The sequence below is a fragment of the Ceratotherium simum genome, chromosome 13 (genome assembly GCF_057802395.1).
Source record: "Ceratotherium simum simum isolate JZ-2026a chromosome 13, ASM5780239v1, whole genome shotgun sequence".
Lineage (NCBI taxonomy): Eukaryota > Metazoa > Chordata > Mammalia > Perissodactyla > Rhinocerotidae > Ceratotherium > Ceratotherium simum.
In genome coordinates this window covers 24,354,332-24,374,017 of record NC_141912.1, presented here as the reverse complement: position 1 = coordinate 24,374,017, position 19,686 = coordinate 24,354,332, and the positions used below count along the sequence as shown (strand labels likewise).

The 19,686-nt window shown below is 41.5% G+C and overlaps 4 protein-coding genes across 4 annotated transcripts; 2 read left to right on the top strand and 2 right to left on the bottom strand.

Annotated features, from left to right (window-relative positions):
• Window positions 1-492: 492 nt before the first annotated feature.
• LOC106800173 (histone H3.1) lies at window positions 493-1,181 on the top strand. The gene has a single exon (XM_014788688.2). It carries the CDS (start codon window positions 524-526, stop codon window positions 932-934), a length of 411 nt encoding a protein of 136 aa, XP_014644174.2. The 5' UTR covers window positions 493-523; the 3' UTR covers window positions 935-1,181.
• Window positions 1,137-1,801, bottom strand: LOC101399486 (histone H1.3-like). The gene has a single exon (XM_014788687.2). It carries the CDS (start codon window positions 1,758-1,760, stop codon window positions 1,137-1,139), a length of 624 nt encoding a protein of 207 aa, XP_014644173.1. The 5' UTR covers window positions 1,761-1,801.
• A 4,116-nt stretch (window positions 1,802-5,917) lies between these two features.
• LOC106802099 (histone H4) lies at window positions 5,918-12,167 on the top strand. Its single transcript, XM_087438122.1, has one exon. It carries the CDS (start codon window positions 5,948-5,950, stop codon window positions 6,257-6,259), a length of 312 nt encoding a protein of 103 aa, XP_087294248.1. The 5' UTR covers window positions 5,918-5,947; the 3' UTR covers window positions 6,260-12,167.
• Window positions 12,168-12,377: 210 nt separating this feature from the next.
• LOC106802121 (histone H2B type 1-C/E/F/G/I) lies at window positions 12,378-13,933 on the bottom strand. The gene has a single exon (XM_087438121.1). It carries the CDS (start codon window positions 13,910-13,912, stop codon window positions 13,532-13,534), a length of 381 nt encoding a protein of 126 aa, XP_087294247.1. The 5' UTR covers window positions 13,913-13,933; the 3' UTR covers window positions 12,378-13,531.
• Between the last annotated feature and the right edge of the window lie 5,753 nt (window positions 13,934-19,686).

Genomic DNA, 19,686 nt, shown 5'->3' with positions numbered 1-19,686 from the left:
AAAAGTCTATAAAGAAAGAAAAATCTCTGAGTTTAAGTAGAGAAATCAAGAAATTGATGTGAAATTAGCCTTCCTAAACTCGAATGAGGGTAAAAAAATCCCTTGGCCAATCACATCCAGCGCGCGCCTTGTCAAAATGCTGATTAAAATAAAGCCAGTTTCAGGTGCCAAAATTTTAAATTCTTATTCAGCAAACAAGCCATATCATTGCAATAACTTGCGTTAAATTCTGCCGAGAGAAGCCAAAGATCACTTACAGAAACGATATAAAGACAGAAGAGGCGAGAAAGGGCTGAAAACACCAGCAGTTAAAAGGATGGGTTGGAGGAAGACGTTCATTTCTGCTGTAAATGAACCGGAGGCTCATGTGATCTGGGGCTGACCATCTCTACCAATACCTTCACTGCGAGCCAGAGGGGAACAAATGCCTTGTCCAATCAGAACGAGACTCTCTTTATATATACTGGTAGAAAGTGACACGCTTTCATTTTTCCTTCAGATAGCTGCTTTTGGGAAATTTGTCATGGCTCGTACTAAGCAGACAGCTCGCAAGTCCACCGGCGGCAAGGCCCCGCGCAAGCAGCTGGCCACCAAGGCGGCCCGCAAGAGCGCGCCGGCCACCGGCGGCGTGAAGAAGCCCCACCGCTACCGGCCCGGCACGGTGGCGCTGCGCGAGATCCGCCGCTACCAGAAGTCCACCGAGCTGCTGATCCGCAAGCTGCCCTTCCAGCGCCTGGTGCGCGAGATCGCGCAGGACTTCAAGACCGACCTGCGCTTCCAGAGCTCGGCCGTGATGGCGCTGCAGGAGGCATGCGAGGCCTACCTGGTGGGGCTCTTCGAGGACACCAACCTGTGCGCCATCCACGCCAAGCGCGTCACCATTATGCCCAAGGACATCCAGCTCGCACGGCGTATTCGTGGGGAGAGGGCGTAAACTGTTTCTTAACCTTATACCCAAAGGCTCTTTTAAGAGCCACCCAGAGTTTCTATGAAAGATTGCTGTGTACTTGTAGCGTCGAAGCATTCTCATCTGCCTGCCATCCCCTTCTTCCCAAAGCGGTATCACAGCTCTTTGAGATCAATTGGGTGGCTCTGAAAAGAGCCTTTAGGGTATTCTCAACTAGTCTTTAATTCTGTTACTTCTTTTTGGGGACCGTCTTCTTTGGCTTGGCTGCCTTGGGCTTAGGTGCTTTGGCCTTAGCTGGATTCTTAGTCGCCTTCTTCGGCTTGGCTACCTTCACCTTTTTCGGGCTCTTGGCCACTTTCTTGGCCCCAGCAGCCGCCGCCGGTTTCTTCGCCTTCCTCGGGGTCTTTGTGACGCTCTTCTTCGGGGTGGCCGCGCCCGTCTTGGGTTTCTTGGCCACCCCAGCAGCCTTCTTCGGCTTGGCTGCGCCCGCCTTTTTTGGCTTGGGTTTGGCTTCCTCGGGGGCCGCCTTCTTGTTGAGCTTGAAAGAGCCGGAGGCGCCGGTGCCCTTAGTCTGCACCAGGATTCCTTTGCTCACCAAACTCTTAAGGCCCAGTTTGATGCGGCTGTTGTTTTTCTCCACGTCGTAGCCGGCGGCCGCCAGCGCCTTCTTCAACGCGGCCAAGGACACGCCGTTGCGCTCCTTGGAGGCGGCGACAGCCTTGGTGATGAGCTCCGACACCGGGGGCCCGGACGCCTTGCGCTTCGCGGCACCTGCGGAGTTGCGGGCCTTCTTCACAGGCGTCTTTTCCGCGGGAAAAGGAGCAGGAGGCGCAGCAGGTGCGGTTTCGGACATGGTTTAGATTTGGATACCTAACAATAAAAGATAAAGTCTCCCAGTTGAGTTGCCAGGCCTGACAGTGTGTGTGTGTGTATATATAGACACACAGCGACGCTGCACGCTGATTGGTTCTTAGCTTAGTCTTCCAGCTTGACAGCAACCTAGTCTCAGCTCTGTCCCGGAATTGTGTTTGTTACAATTCAGGAAAGCAAAAAAATTAAAATTTCCTGTGGAGAAATAGCACCAATTATATTCTATAATGAACCGGGACAGCTCAAGCTTTCAGATCTTCATATTTCCTTCCTCCAGTTTTTATCACGTCGGTCTCAGCCTTTTTCAAAAGCCCCTGACACTCTGAGAAATTCACAGGTCAGGGAGACAACTTTTTGATTTTTGTTTAAAATATAAACTCTTCCCTTTGTGTCTTCAATATCTTACTCTCTGGTAATATTCTATACATTCTTGACTTCTCATACGTTCAAAAACTGCTTGATTCTCATTGAGATTTACCCAGAAAATCTATTTCATATGAGGAGAAATAACACAGGCTCTTTCTGGATTTCTCTACAAGAACTATAGTAAAGGATGCTTGGCATAGCAGCAATTTCTGATAAGAAAAATCATTATTTTGTTTGAAAAAGCTTTATCATAGCTTCTTGTTACTATTTGGAAGGTAAATTTGGGGGCTTCAAGCATTCAACATTTGTCTAGGAAAATGGAAAATGAAATAATCAACGATGCTCTTGACATGGTAGTTGGGACTGTGTTGCAATAGCTGTTGGCAGAGGAGATCCAGAAAAAGGGGTAAAAGAGAGTTGGACCCCTTTATGAGTTTTTAAAAAATCTTTTATTTACATTGATTTAATTAGGGAGGGTCAATTATTAAAATGTTCACAAGATTTTGGGTACAAAGTCTGTCATGCTTGGAGAGGACAAACTTTGGCAAAGTATTCAAGTAACAGAATTAAGGAATATACACACACAACACACACGCATACAGATTTAAGAGAGGGAACTTTAAAAACAAGCATGATTTATATTCCTGTCTACATTTCTTATTTAAGCAAAGACATAAGTTTATGGGAAACATATTACAGCTTATGCTTAATGTTGAGAAGTAAGTTGATGTTAGAAAGTGGTTTGATTTTCTTCACTCTTCAAACTATGTTTGTCTTTAACACTTTATGTTTATTTTGAAGCATATACAAGTCTGTGTTTCACTAGGACTTTGAAAGAAAAAAAATACTGGGAACAGACAGAGCAAAGCTCAACAGGTGAGAGTTTCATACTCCTCCTTGAGCCCATAAAAATCAAGGAATGACTGATTACTTCATGCAGCACATCCAACTTAAACACAAAAAAAATGTTAACAAAAATTAAAAATATGATTCAAAGGATTCAAGTATTCACTTGTTATGGAGTTCATGTATTGCTAACCTTCTTAAAATGGTTTTGACTCATTATAGTTGGTTTTCTGCAGCATCAGAAAAGGAAGAGCTGTCTCTTAGCCATCTAAATGTGGGAAATCTCCAAGGTGCTGCCCCATTCGCCTTCACTGGTTCTTGAGTCTGTCCTCTTGCCTAAATGCCAAACTTGCATTTCTGGGAGCTTGCTGAGTATCTGCTCCTATATCTACCTATACAAGACTCTCAACATGACCAACATCATCTAAGTATGTAGTTTCCAATCAAAAGATAACCTTCCCGTTGACATCATTATAAGTTCTATTAACAACAACACCATTCTTTTATTAACTGGCACAAAAAATTTCAGTTCTTCCATTTCCTTTCTCACCAAATCCAATCTGTCACCAAGTTTGGTGAATTTTTCCTAAATTCATCTCTTCTGTTATTTCCCCCATCATAGTTGTAATTCTGGCTCTTCTCTTCCATGTCTGGACTAGTTATTCTCACAGCTTTCTTATGGGCCTCTTCTCACTTTCTGTAATCCATCCTCCTCACTAATCTCAATGAAATATTCTTTAAGTGAGCTTCAAATTTATATGGCCCATCTTCCTGTAGCTTTCTAATTTAAAAATAAGCATTGTAGCATAGCATTCAAAGCCTTTTATATGCTGCTAAATCACCGTTCTGGCAGTGTGGTTTAGCAGAAGAAGCATGAATTTGCAAACACCCTGACTTGTATTTGAGTCTGTTTCTGCAGCTTGGAAGCTACATGATCTTGGTCAAATCGTCTAACCTTTCACAGTGTCTTTTTCCAGTTTCTTCTTCCCTTTTCCCTCTCCTCACCCTATTTTACAGTCAAGGCATACATCAAACTAATCTAATGACATACTTCAAAATATTTATATATGTCATTCTCAATCTCTTGAACTGGATGAGATCTCTGCCTCTTTTGAACTCCTACATTGATTTCTGTACTGGCCATTATAATCTGCTTCATATTATCTGCATACTTATCCTCTTTTAAATCTTCCTAGTAGACTGTAAACAACCCAGAGTGTGGTTGGCCTTATAGATGTGGCATATAGTCATTTATAGAAATATAAATAAATAAAAAAAATATATATATATATATATATATATCTAAACTTGCACAAATACATATAGGGAGTCCATATGGAACCAGAACTCAAGAATGAATCCCTTTCCATTGCTTTATTCTGCTGTCACAGCTACTGCCCAAATGCTTGTTTTCTATGCCACCATGTTCTGCGCAGTACTGTTAAGATAGTAGATCTTGACTCTTGTTACTTATTTTAAATTGAATGAAAGTCACACATGACCAGTTGGGGCCTTATACTCCATTGAAGGTATAGAGCAATTATAAAATTAGTGGCCTGTTCCAATTTCTATCACTGAGCTCTGAGTGGCCCAACTATGCCTCTCCTTAGAGAGTTTTAATCCTCACATCAACATAAGCAGAGAATTCACATTTCAGCATCCATATTCCTATTAGATATGCTAAAGGAATATGAAATGTATGGGGCTTTTTGTCCCCTTTATATGTTGGAGAAGTGAAACAATTCTGTCAACAAAATGACCTTTCTGTATCAATATAGACGAAAAAACATAATTTATTACACAGTAAGCATTAACAAATTTACTTACATGTAAGTTAGCACAAAAACGACTACAGTTAGGGAAAAAATCTTACACTTCTTATACAGCAAAGCATAAGAAACTTCTCTTTATCTCCTCAAGACACAGGGTCTATACCTTGTGACAATCTCCTGTATATCTTGTGAGAGACTACTAAACTAATTCCAGAAGTACGTTTTTATTTATTTAGAGATTATTTGGCCCACAATCTAGGCGATATCTCTGCATTGTAAAAACTGGAGTCCAGGCTTAATCCCCAGAAAAATTTCTCCCTATTCCTAAGGGAAAAGTAAAAACTCAAACTCACTATTTCTCCAAGAAAACTCTCTAAGAAAAGGAGAGGAAATGACCTCTTCACTGTTTATAAGTAGAGAAAATCATTGCCATTTACCCTTACACACCTCAATTCTTACCAACTTATGATTTTCATTCCAACATTCATGAAATTTCCCAATGCTCCTCTCTGCACATTTTTGAAACCTAGAGTCTTTCAAGGCTTTCAGGATCCCATAGAAGAGGGATTCTTAACCATTTCTGTGTCATGGATTTCTTTGTATAGTTGATAAATCTTAAGGGCTCCTCAGTGATTTTTAACCTGATTTGACCTCTAAACTTGTAATCTATATACTTTTAGTTCGTGCAGTAGGGTTATCCAGCCTTCAAACCAAAGGGCCCTGTTAGTTAACCAGACATCCATAAATCAATAAAACTAATAGAAATTAAAGCAATAAAGATATGATTTGCTTAAAATCGCATGTACAGCGTCTTATAGGGGAAAACTGCATGAATTAACTAATTATTTTATACTCTACGAAATCTGAACGACAGTGCCAGGCTTCTTTGTGGCAAGTGTATGAATTGCTGCCCCACTTAATGGCTGCAAGTATTGGATGCAGACACAGACACACATCCATATATAGGAGCATTTATTAAATCTCACTTCCAGGATCCATTGTCGCTTCAGGCCCCCCGCCTGGTCTCCACAGCTCTTAGCAAGGGACAAATAAGCGAAGGGCGGGAACTGAGTGGTTACCGCCCTCGATCTTGAGGTTTTCAAACAGGTCCGTCATGTTACTATAAAAGGGCTGAGTGGCGCTACCGAAGGTATTGCTTTACAGGCTTAACCACTGTATTGTCACGATGTCTGGGAGAGGTAAAGGCGGAAAGGGGCTCGGGAAGGGGGGCGCTAAGCGCCACCGAAAAGTTCTGCGTGACAACATCCAGGGCATCACCAAGCCCGCCATCCGGCGCCTGGCCAGGCGCGGCGGCGTCAAGCGCATCTCCGGCCTCATCTACGAGGAGACCCGAGGGGTGCTCAAGGTCTTCCTGGAGAATGTGATCCGGGACGCCGTCACCTACACCGAGCACGCCAAGCGCAAGACGGTCACCGCCATGGACGTGGTCTACGCGCTCAAGCGCCAGGGCCGCACCCTCTACGGCTTCGGAGGCTAATTAGTCGTCTTTCTCATCTGCAGCGAAACCAAAGGCCCTTTTCAGGGCCACCTATCCATTCACTCCAAAGAGTTTGACGCTTTAAGAAAGCGGATTTCGGCATGAGATCTGAAGATGTGAAGGCTAGTATCGCGTCTTAGGAACTGTAAGTTAGATTGTCTTAACTGTTTCTTGTTTCGGTTTCCAACTACTCAAGTCGTTCAGTCTTGGTAACAGCAGGTCAGTCTGCCATGCGTTTGGTGCATTTTGGCTAGGAGATTGACTTTTAGAGTGATGAACAGCATCTTTTATTCTATGCAAGTCAGTGAAGGGAGCTTGTGGCAGAGGTCTAGAGAGCATCACAGAGAAGGAACGAGGTAAAATCGAGTGCTGCTAGTAAAACGGAAAAGAAAAGTGTCCGGTCCATAAGATGTCTAGACACTCTGAGCTGAAAACAAAACAGCATGCCTTAGACATCACATGTTAAGGGATAGAGGAAAAAGGGATGGCTGACTAACTTGAACATGTTGGAGGCAGTAAGTCCTACAGGGGAAACAGCAGTGAGAAATAACAGTTAAGAGTACCTAGGGTTCCCTCTTGAGCTTTGAAGGTGGAGTAGAGACAGGCCACCTTGTTGGGCTCTTTGCTTCTCTGAGCTGCCCTTCATCCCTCCAAAGCTACTGATTTCTCTTACTGAATCCAAAAAAAAACCTTTATTAATGTACCCACGGCTGATACAAATATACAGATTTATGTTTACCAAGTTACATTGGCTCTTTATTGTGAATAATCTTAGACTTGATTACAAACCGATTCACCTTAAGTTACAGAGGAGGGTACTATTTGCATGCCACGCCTCCTGACAAAAAGTGCTGGACTGGGCCTTTCCAACCCAGGTCTTCGTGATTCAAATCCTACCTTTCTACACATCAGGGAAATGAGACAAGATAAGCAAGAAGTTCTCAAGCAGGTTACCCATTTCTTCTTTTTACCTTCTGTAAACCTACAGTCTCGCAGGACTGTCAGCACGCCACTGTATTCTTTGGTGTCCTCACAATGGGTTTTATTTTGTAAAGAATCTTGGCAGATTATTGTGATATAGACTGGCATTTTTCCAATGAAATGTGTTAACTTTATCATAATAAATTTGAAGTTGGACAGGTGGCTCCCTAGACAGAGGCAACATTTCCTGATTTTTCTGTCGGCAGAGGTATGCGGCTAAGTGCTCTCCAACAAGCATGAGTAGAAGTCATTCCCATGTCTAGGCTTTAAAACCTTCTTTCCTCTTCCCACCAGTTATGATGGTGTTGGTCTTGTCTGACCAAATAGAGAACATCAGGCCATAGGGATGGCAGAACAACGATTTGTAAGAAGCATGAGTCACTGATTGATCAGGAGGAGCAGAGCTGCCCCACAGAGCTGGACTAATCACAATGGATCTGTCCCATGAGAGAAGAATAACTGTCTTGAAGCTAATTTACTGTTAAGTCTCTTTGTTATAGCAATTTAACGTTAACATATCATATACAATTTTGTTTTATCAACTTATTTAGCAGTGTGGACTGTTCTTCTATTGGCCTGAGAGCTCTTTTAAAGAAAGCTGATGCCAAATGAACCTCTTTCTTTGGTATCTCTTGCATTGTGTTCCATGCTGTTCAGAACACAGAGTAGGGGCTCATTACACATTAGAGATGAATGAATGAACTGTCCATATGTCTTAGACAGTTGTAATCTGGACGTTTCAAAGTACTGTGTCCCCTTAGGAGAGTAGTTCTTAACAATATATGGATCAAAAACTCCTTTGAGAATCTGTTTAAAAATACACATATGGACACAGATATTTCTTGGGGCTCATTTATCCCCCTAGGCTCATTCAAGGAACTCCCAGTGCTCCATGGAGTCCTGTCAACAACCTGGAGTCTAGGATTTCAGAGTCTGAGGTGTAGAGATGCAAAATTTAAGGATAGAGAGGAAAGGGCAGACATAATACATGAAGAACACATTGAACAAGAGTAAATTTGTCACCATTTATTTGCTGTGTGCAATAGACCTATATATTGTTGAGAAATTAGATCAGGTCTTAATATTTATTTTATAACTCAGAATGCAAGATAGATAGCCCATTCTGAAAAACTTTGATTCTCAAAGGCCTGAAGGCTCAAACTGACTGAATCTCACTTTGAACTTGTCCTCCATCGATAGTAAATATGTTTAACAAGGCCTAAATATTTAGTAGTCTATGTCATTGAGCAAATCATATATTAAGTTTGTAAGAAACATTCCCAATACCCCTCTTCAGAGATAAAAAGGAACTAGAAACCTCGTAAAGAGGGATGCTTACTCTTTGTCTTTGTGTCTTTGGTTAAGTCACTTAACATCTCTGTGCCTCTGTTTCCTCATATGTAAAATGGAGATAACAGTAGTACCTATCTTATAGATTTGGGGGTGAATAAAATTAAGTATTTGTTATGCATTTTGACCAGTGCATGGCACATGGTAAACGCTCTATGTTTTGGCTATTGTTGTTATTGCTATTGCTATTATTATTTCTCATGATATTAGAGAGGCCCAGAGAAAAAGAATGTGGCATTTGAACCATGAAGACATACAGTTGAAGTTCCAAACTGCCATTTTCTATCTTTGTGGACTGTGCAAATTACTAAGCACTGTTCCCTCATCCGTAATGTGGAAGAAACTTCATATTTTTGTGAGGACATCATATTTATAGGATAAATAATATGAGCATAGTATGTGTTCAACAAATATAAGTTTACGTATATTCTTAAGAAGTTGCAAGTATATTAATGAAAATTCTTTTGGAAGAAAATATAAAAAACCAATTCCAGATAATTTAAGCAAAATTAAAAACTCTCTTGAAAGATAAGTTTACTGATCAACTTAAGGAATTGCTGACCACTCAGGTCTATCTTTCCCTTCAGACCCTTTTCCCAATTTCTAGGAAAGCAAATCTGATTGATCTAGCTGAGCTGGTGCCTGCATCAAACAGATATGATAGCCCAAGAGAGAGGGTAACAACATAATGGGGACATTTGGGGCATAGCCCTAAGTGGACTTTTTCCCAGGAAAGGGAATAATCGTGAGTCCTGAAGCTGTCCCACAGGATGTCTGGGTTGCCCGTTAGTACCCATAACCCAAATTCCCGGTGCGCTCCATTTACCATATCCAAAGCTCACGTCTGCTCTCATCCTACTAGACCTCACACCAGCCTGGTCACGTCCTCCTTCTTGAAACATTTTATTTTCTTGACTTCTCTAACTCCAGTCTCCTGGTTTTCTTCCAAGCTCACTTGTCACTATTTAGAATCTTTCGCTGTCTTCTTTCTCTCTCAAGTTTGGAGTGCTTCCAGGATAAATTCACTTTATTCTTTCTCCATGGGTAATTTCCAATCTCATGCCATGCTGACAACATTAAAATATCTATTTCCAAAATTTTCAAAATTTCTATGTCCAGTCCCCATGTTGCCTTTGAATTCCAGACTCACATATACAACTACCCACTTGACATCTCCAACGGAACGCTCAAGAAAATTTAAAAATGGTCATGTCCCCGTCTCGGAAACTTCATCCTCTCCCAGAATTCTTGATCATCCATCCAGGAACTTTAGCAGCACTGTAGGGTAATGGATATGCATACAACCTCTGGAGGCACACTGCCTGGGGCTAACCCCAGCCCCACACTGCTCACTTCCTAGTCAGTTAGAAGGGGAGGATAGTTGTATCTCTATAACGTAGATGTTGAAAGGATGAAGTAAGTTAACCTTTGTAAAGAGCGTGGCACAGTTTCCTAAACGTAGAAAGAGCTCAACAAATGTTAAGCTACTTGTTTCTTCACTCATAAAATCCAATCCATCAATAAATTATTTTTCTAATTATAATAAATTCTTCTCCTAAATCTAACTCTAATAATTTCACCAGCATTATTATAATCACCTTTCAATTCTTTCCCCTGCTTCTTTCCACTTTTAATCCCATAAAATCCATTCTCCACAAAGCAGCCACGGTGCTTAAAAATTCTAATAGTTTCCCATGACCCAAAAAGTATACGGGTGCCATCTTCTGGCCTATAAGGTCTAACGTGTTCAGACACCTGCTTAATCTTCAGCCTTATCTCATAACACTTTACTTTTGCTTACTAATCTCCCAGCACACAACGTCTTCTATTTCTTGAGAACAAACTTCCTGCTCTAGAGTTTTTGTATGAATAGTTCACTTGGCCTGGAACTTTTATTCCCTAGGTTGTTGTTTCTCTTATCTAAAGCATCACTTAGTCCCTATCATGGCACCTGGTTTTATTTCAAATAATTTCATAGCACCCAAAACTCCTCTCTATTTGAAGTTATCCTGCTGAGTTATCAATGTGTTTATTTTCTCTTTTCTCCCACTAGGAAACCAGCTCCAGAAGAACAGACTCTTGACTATATCTTCTGCTATATACTCACGCCTTGCACAGAGGAAATCCAATTAATACTTGACAAAATACTGAATGGAACAGCTTCAATTGCTCTCTGATTTGTTTTTTGTATCTACTGCTCCATTTTTGCTGCCATTTCTTTGACTGGGGGCTTTATTCACTTCCGTCACTATATTTACCTCCAACCCATGTAGTCTCCTGCCGCCAGAGGCATTTTCCTAACACCGGAGCCAATTATGTCAGGCCCTGCTCAGAAGCTTTCTACAACTTTTTGTTGTCTGCCAAATAAATCTAAACCTCATTGTTTGACATCCAGGCCCTTCAGCATCTTATACCATAAACACATCTTTATTACAAGGAAAGTTCCACATGGGCAAGGGCTTTGGTTAGCTTGTTCTTCACCATATATCAGATGTCCTCAAAGCATAGTACCATCTGTATCTGCTGGGAACATTTTAGAAAGCCAGGTTCTCAATTTCCCCCAGAGCTAATGAAAGAGAAACTCTGGGAGTGGGACCAGCAATTTGTCCTCTAACAAACCCTCCAGGTGATTCTGATGCACCCTCAAGTTTGAGAACGACTGTCTATATCCTCAAAATGTAGTTCAGTGATTGGCACTTGAATATGAATGAACCCAGTGGATGCTCCTTCTGTCTGCCTGGAAGGCCCTTGTATCAGGCAGTCCAGGTGCCTTCCCAAAGGTCATTTCCCCACCTTCCTTTCTAATACAGACTCAATTTTGTTCAGGTCTCCCTTTCCTTCCTGCCTTGTGCTCCAGGGAAGGCAGAGATCCTCTCTGGTCTCAGGGATCCAGTCCTGATTCAACCACACCAGGCGTAAGGGTCCCCTGTTGCTTAGTAATGATTAGTTTGGGGCTGGGCATACAGCCGGTGTCCCAGTTCTTTGGGACTGTGAGAGCCTTTAACAGTGGAGACCAGCTTCCCCAAGAACATGATGAAGCTGAAATGGGAGTTGTTGATAAGTAAACTCTGTGTGTGTGTGTGTGTGTGTGTGTGTGTGTGTGTGTGTGTGTGTGTGTGTTGGAGATGGATTTGGAATCAGGGGCATTTCAGGCAGAGAAAAACTATAAAGGCCTGGAAGCTGGAGACGTTCACAGTTCACAGTTTTTCCAAAAACTGTGAAGGAAAAAAAACACTCCCAAACCAAAAAACAATGGAGAAACAAAAAGCAAAAAACGAGAAAAAGAATCTCTGAGGCTGGGTTGGAGAGTTAGGTGAGGGTCAGACTTTGCAGGGCTTGAGGTCATAGCACAGATTTCTGATTTTGAGCAGTGGAGGATCATTGAAAGGCTCTGAGCAGGGATAATCAGACGTGCTTTTTAAAAAATCATGGTGACTCTGGAATGGAAACTAGATTCATTATGGATGGAGGAGTTAAAGTATTATCTCAAACTAAAATCAAGGTGATCATAAAAAGTTGAAATGCAATTAATTGTAATGTGGTAACCTGAAAATAAATACTTGTTTGTATCTTTGTACTTCTTTTCCTTTTTTGAGAGGATAAAGGGAAAACCAGATAGACTGGCTGGGAAGGCTGGCTGGGAGTGTTTCTCAAGGACAGTGATAGCAATTCTTGGGTGGATTGGGTAGTTGCCTTTATGGGTGAGGTGCCACCAACCAAACCTCTCTCATCTAACTTCCGGAAGGAAGCCTCTACCTTACAGTTTCCAGAGAAATGAGGCAAGAAGAGAAGTTCTGCTGTTTATTTTTCAGGGTTTAGTCTTTTTGACATTATGTGGTCACAATCGTAAGCTTCCAGACTCCAGTGTCCAGCATCCAAACGTTAAAAAGCATCTCCTACTTCCACAATTCGTCTTCGTCTCTAAGTACTGACCCGCCCTGGGTCCCTCTCTCTTCTTCCTCACTAGCATGGATTCATAGTTGCCTAACTGAGCAGGGTGAAGAGAGCTGGAGATAGGCTAGGGGCGAGGGCTCGGAAGGGAACTTGCAAGTGAAGGAAAAGGACAGTTGAGAGGCCGCAGAGCCAATCTTTATATATTATGAGGTCACACTAGCGAGGAGACTGAGCAGGCTGAATACTGAGAATCCTGTTTTTGCAGGTCTTGTTTGTGAAATCAGTCAGGAAGAGAGTGGGGAGACGATTGTATCATCCATTAAAAAAAAAAAAAAAAAAGGAAGAAAAAAAACCTAATGACCAGCGCCTTTTTAAAGCCTAGGAAACAGAGAAAAAGCAAAATTAAAAATTAGTAACTATTGTTCCCTTTCTGGAGAGTGGCAGCCACCCAATTTCATACATTTGTAAAGAACTTCAGGTAATAATGCTTAACCAGGTCTCTAAAAGCCCGGCGCAAAGGGCTGGGGGATGGGCGAGTTGAGAGGAAAGAATTAGACCCACACAAAAGAACCTGGGGCGGAGATCTGAGGCATCACACAAAGAGGAAGTTCCGCTTTTAGAAACCGGGATTTTCAAATGTTCCTGTGGCCTTTTAGACGCTAAGATGACGCTTTACATAAAACGGACACTGCAAATTTCACAGCCGTTTTGGAAGCTTCAGGAAGCGCCGCCACCAGCCCACCCAGCACTTCGGCAAATTTTTAAAAGGTGAGCAGGAGCTCCACGGGCTTGGGGGGTTAGCACTGGCTGTTTCCCGTCCCAGTTCGCATCTGCTGCCGTACAGGGCACGATTCTCAGAACTATATGCAGTGGGTCTACCACTCGAGAATCAGTAACTGGTAACGCTTTCCCAAGTGTTACTCTTAACACTAATTATGTGCAGTTTCCAAGAACAGCATATGCTAGTGCGCAGCTCTGACTGTGAAAGCTTGAGTGGCTCTGAAAAGAGCCTTTGGGGTTAGATGTGAAGACGCTTACTCGGTAACCTTACTTGGAGCTGGTGTACTTGGTGACGGCCTTGGTGCCCTCAGACACGGCGTGCTTGGCCAGCTCCCCGGGCAGCAACAGGCGCACGGCCGTCTGGATCTCCCTGGACGTGATGGTCGAGCGCTTGTTGTAATGCGCCAGGCGCGACGCCTCGCCCGCGATGCGCTCGAAGATGTCGTTGACGAACGAGTTCATGATGCCCATGGCCTTGGATGAGATGCCGGTGTCGGGGTGGACCTGCTTCAGCACCTTGTACACGTACACGGAGTAGCTCTCCTTGCGGCTGCGCTTGCGCTTCTTGCCGTCCTTCTTCTGCGCCTTGGTCACCGCCTTCTTAGAGCCCTTCTTCGGAGCTGGAGCAGACTTCGCCGGCTCAGGCATATTAACTCCGATTTTCTGGGACAGGAAAAAAAAAAAATGGAGTCGAAGAGCTCCGGATCCTGCTTATTTGTAGACAATGTTATGCAAATGAGGACTTGGTTTTGCAACCGCTGATTCGTTCATTTTTCGTGAGGTCATGACCTACTTTCCCATTGGTTATATTCTGAGAGCAGAGTTCCAGCGATCAAACCAGCTTCTTTAATCCAGTACCTATTTTATAGTAAATTCTGATTAATGTATAACAATTCAGATTACTTTGTTGATTAATTTTAAAAACTAGGAGTCGCTCTCTCCTGTACATTCAAATACCAAGGAGGCAAAGCTCGTGACACCATTACGTCTCCGATTTTCAAGGCCAGTTTACAACAACTGTAAGAGCTGTATCTTTACATTTGAAGCTAGATTCTCCCCCAGTGAGAGAGAAAGGAAGAACTAAGAAGAAATAGGCGATCTGCGGTTGTCCAGACAATTCCGAGAGCAGTGTTTCCCACTGTAAATAGAATGCAGAAATATAGCGTGAAAATAAAGGGCAGGGAATAAAACCTCTGGAGAAAGCAAAAATAACATCGCTTGAAGGGAGATAAGAAAGGAAAGAATTTTCTTAGCCAATATGGCTACGATCCCTTGTATTGGAAAGGATCAAATCACACCCAGTTTAGCCACAGAGGAGGATCAGAAATAGTTCCTCAGTCTAACTAGTGAAAAGATTAAAAAATAATCATAATAGAATGGAGGAACCCGGTGTTTAACAGCTTTATTTTTTATTTATTATTATTGTTATCATCATCATCATCTTTGACTGACACCGGCTTCTTAGCCAGTTCTTCCATTCTCATCTTTCCTTTCTGCAGAGAGAAGTGTCCTCCCTGAATTTGTCTTTTTTTCTAACACTCCCCTGCCACCTCCCCATCCTCCACCCTCCCTTACCCCCTCCCTCCCCCTAGTCGTCCCAGAGCAGTAAATCCCCTGCAGCAAGTTGCACATGGCAGGCGGGCAACCAACAAGAGTGCACTCCTGAATTTATTATGTCTTATCTTTGTTTCACAAAATAGTTCATTTGTTTACCTCTGCAGTATTGAGGAGGAAATCTGAAGACCTTTTCGACTTCTTTATTTCTTCCTTATTCCCAGTTTAGCCAATGTAGCAATGTGCAGAATAATAGCTAATGTGCTTTATATGTATTTGTTTATTTAACCATAAAAACACTACCTGATTATTTCTTTTTTCTTTTTTCCATTTTACAGAAAAGAAAATGAGAAAACCGAGGCAAGGCGTCTTGCTCCAAATCCCATCACATGTCAATTGTGGAGCCAGGGTGATAATTTAGGCCGAATCTGGCTTGAGTCTGGACCCTTCAGAAGACCGCAGTTGCCCTGGTGGGCTGCTGTTTTAGAAAAAATAAAAAGTCTGTTGTTGTTTCTTCTAATTTTAAAATCATGGGAAATAGAGCATTTCTTTAATGACTAATAGAGATTGTTAAAAACAAAAAAGCTTTGGTTCTAGAATATACCCAGTCCATGGAGAAAGGAAAATGAGAAAAAAAAAAATTAAAACCGGATTAAGGGAAAAGTGGCAGAGGGAGAGGAAAAAAAATAGACACAATAGAAGAAAAGGCAGAGGGGAAGAGTGGGATAAAAAGAGAAAGAAATTTACCTAAAAAGGATGAGCTAGTATCTTGGAGAGACACAAAATGTATGTGCAGAAAGGAAACCAAAGAGCAGGAATCTAGGGATACAATCTTCAATGACAAGAAGACCCAGGAAGAAAAAGGCAGATTAACAAGAACTAGACATATCAGATGTTCAACTGGCAAAATAGGAGGATTGAGACCCGTAATTGATTTTAATGAATTCATATTGCTATTCATAAGTTTAAGATTCCTGATAAAAACTTTAAAATTTCTGCACTTTTATATCGATATGAACAAAAATGGTGATATGGCAGATAAAGAGAAAAAAGACAAAGGAAATTTTTTAAATGGCAAAACTACACAGCAGACCTGAGATTCCTTATCTCTAATTAAAGAGGTATTTAAAATTTTTATAATAAAATACTTCATCCATACAAAAGGGTTTTGCAACACAAACAAGAATTATAAGACACATACTTGGTACTCAAAATCCAATTTAAGAACTAGTATGTCATTAGTAACTTACTAGGCCCAGTATAACTCTCCCCAATTCCATCTCTCCACCCACCCACGCACACTTTCAGAGATAAACCACTATCCTACGCTTTGTGTTAATCTTTTACTTTTCTTTATAGTTTCCATATTTAGGTATAGATCCATAAATTGAACATTGTTTAATTTTACCTATTTTTGTCTTCACACAAATAGAATCACAATCTGTATATTATTATTTTTTTCATTCAAACTGATGTTTTTAAAATTTATTCGTGTTGATACATGTTACTCCAGTACCATCATTTTTACTGCTCAATAGTGACATTGGTTTACCTAATTTATTGTAATAGACGTCTGTGTTGTGTCTCTGAGATTATTGAGATCAATATTGTTGTGAACTTTCTTGCACATGTTTCTTGGTGTAGATATGCATACATATCTCTAGGATATATGGAAAAGGTGTCGCTGACCAATTGCTCCTAGGAACTTCAGGGCGGGTTGGGAAGCATTTAACTGTTTAAGAGACGCAATCACCAACCACCCTGAATGCAACTAAGCCCACAAGAGCAAAGCCTATGACCTTTGCCTCGTTTTTAATGCTAAGATCTCCTCTCTAGGAGGAGCTTAGGCCTTGTTACCATAAACTGCAGTGTATGTGGCACATGTTTTCAAACTCAGCCTGCACAATGGAATACTCACCTCTCCCTTTTGAATATTCATTCCCCAGCCGAAATAAAAGGCCCCTGCTTTCCAGTATCCAGCGACAGCCACAACTTTGGAAATGATTCCACATGGTCTCCTATTTGCTGCAAATATACCCTGCTTTGTGTGACAACTACTTCTGGTGGCTAGTCTGATTTTCACTCTCCAGGAGGCGAACCCACTTTGGTTCGGTAGCAAAGGCACTTTCTTAAAAATTTATCTTCCATAGCGGTTGATTCATAGCTCTCTTTTGACAAGATATTTTTTCTTGTGTTACTGTATAATTATTTGATCCTTTTCAGACCAGACATAGAGCCATCTTATCTTTGTCTCCAAACAGGAGCCTGGTAGACTGCCCTGCATTTAGTAGCCACTTAGCATATGAGTGAATGGGTAATTGAATGAAGCTAAGGCATATAATCAGTGAGAATGGGAAATTCCATTGAGGGAATTGGTGTACAGCTGGCCTAACTGAGCTGAAGGTGCTGATGGAAGGATATTGGCACATATTACAGAGAGAACCTGTCCTACAACTGCACCGTAAGCTTGCAGAGCCTTTTGGGGAAACTATAACAACTGTAATTGTTTTCTAAGGCAGGCTGATTAATCCTCCCAAAACGCACAAAACAAGATGTGCTCTTCCCAGTCTCTCTGTTTTTTCCTCCATTGCTCTACTAAAATCTATGTTGACCTTTTTTTTACTGACAATCTAAGTGTTGTCTCCATTTATGTGAGTAAAATTTGCGAGTAGATAATTAGTTAAGATTTCTTAGTAATTATTTGACAATAACTATTTTATTTGTCCATTTGACAAATTTATTTTAATCTCTGAGGTGCTGAATTTACAAATTAAAGTAGGAATGATTTGTGAATTCAAGTTTATAGACTAGAGCTGAGCCATGCAATATAGTTCCCACTAGCCACATGTGGCTGTTGAGCACTTGAAGTGTGACTAATGCTAGTGAAAAATGAAAATTTTTAATTCTAATTCATTCAAAATTAATTTTAAAAATTGATATTTATTTCAGTTATCAGAAAAATTTTAAGTTAATATGGTACAACTTAGTTATCTTTTATAAACTCAAGTCATATACATCATTGCTTTGCTCAAAACTCTGCGATAGCTTCCTAACTCCTTTAAACCAAAAGCCAAGGTACTTGCAGTGGCCTGCAAAGCTGTGCATGATCTGGGTTCCTGTTACCTCTCTGACCGCTGTCCTCCTTGCTGCTCCTCAAAATGCCAGCCATTTCCTACTTTAGAGCTTTTGCACTTGTTTTCTGTCCCTGGAATATTCTTCCCTAACATTTCTCTCATAGGCTTTCACAATGTCACTCTCTTTAGCGTGCTGAGCAGATTTCATCTTACCAGAGTCACCATGTGTGTACATAGCCTTTCTTGGCCACCTTATGGAAAGCAGTACACACTCCCCCTCACTCCCATCCCCCACCTCCATCCCAACACACATACAATAGCCTTCTTACTCTTCTTATTCACCACCTTATGAATCAAATCCTGGCATACTAGATGTTTTACTTCTGTATTTTTTTTTTTCCTGTTTATCTTCATTAGAATGTTCCTTGTGGGCAGGGACTTAGTCTGGTTTTATACATTGCTCTCTACCCATAACTAGAATAGTGTAGACTCCAAAGGATTTTTTGTTAGGAGAATGAAAGAATGAGAAAGTACTACTTCTCTTGAGCAAAGCCACTTTCTTTTTTGTTTTTTTGTGAGGAAGCTCGGCCCTGAGCTAACATCTGCCAATCCTCCTTTTTTTTTTTTTTTGCTAAGGAAGACTGGCCCTGGGCTAACATCCATGCCCATCTTCCTCTACTTTATATGGGACGCCGCCACAACACGGCTTGACAAGCGGTGTGTCGGTGCGCACCCAGGATCCGAACCAGCGAACCCTGGGCTGCGGCAGGAGCAAAGCCACTTTCTCAGCCTCATTTCCTCTTAGCATTTCTGAAAGCTAGTCCTACCATTTAGCTCTCCCTTTCTCCAGGATTTTACTTTCTCTCTCTTCACTGACTCCCCCTTTTAAGGCTATAAACATGTCATAGTTCCTGATATATTATTCAAATGTTTCCCCTCAAATCTGCACCTGCTCCTTATTTCCCTCCCTTCATATCACGCAGCCAAGCCTCGTTCAGGTAGAAGTCTATATTCACTGCCTCAACGTTCACTCATCGACTCTCTTCCAATCACTGTTTCTTTCCCCATCATTCAATTGAATCTATCATTACTAAGGTTGTTAATTACCTTATAATTTGTGATTCAAATCTCAACTGAATCCTCAGTAAAATGTGATACTGTGAGCAATATGTGAGAGAATATATGTAAAATCCTTGGCTTAGTAGCAGGCACATAGCAAGCACTCAGTACTTGTTAATTTTCCCTTAATTATCCCTCCTCCCTATCAATTCCCACCACTTTCTTACTTCCTGGCTTGACTCTCTCCAGCCAGGACTAATGCAGTAAATTCCCAGATAGTCTCCTCTCTGCCGTCAGACTCCACCGGAATCCATCCTCTCTTCTCAAGTCAAAATGATCTTTCTTGATCCTGTGACCTACCTAAGCCCATTCATTACTTTGCCTTTAGCTGTGAAAGTTCTATACCTCCCAGCCCCACTCCACACACTGAGGCACACACGATGAAAGGATGATGTGAGCAAAGCAGGAGGAGTACAGAACAACTCCGGCTAGTCACAGTTTTTCCAAGGACAGATTCTGAGGACAGCTAAGCAGGAGATAGCGCACAGTCATTGCATGTATTTTACCAAACTGTAGTATTGGAGCAAACTGATCCCAAGTGTTGGAAGTACAAAGGAGAAAGGCTGTAATTTCAGAGAACAGTTAGGAAATAAACTTTACCTACAGGATTTAGAACTTGTCTCTAGATTCTTGGGTCAACAAAGATATAAGAGGTTTAGGAGAACATAATTTTTC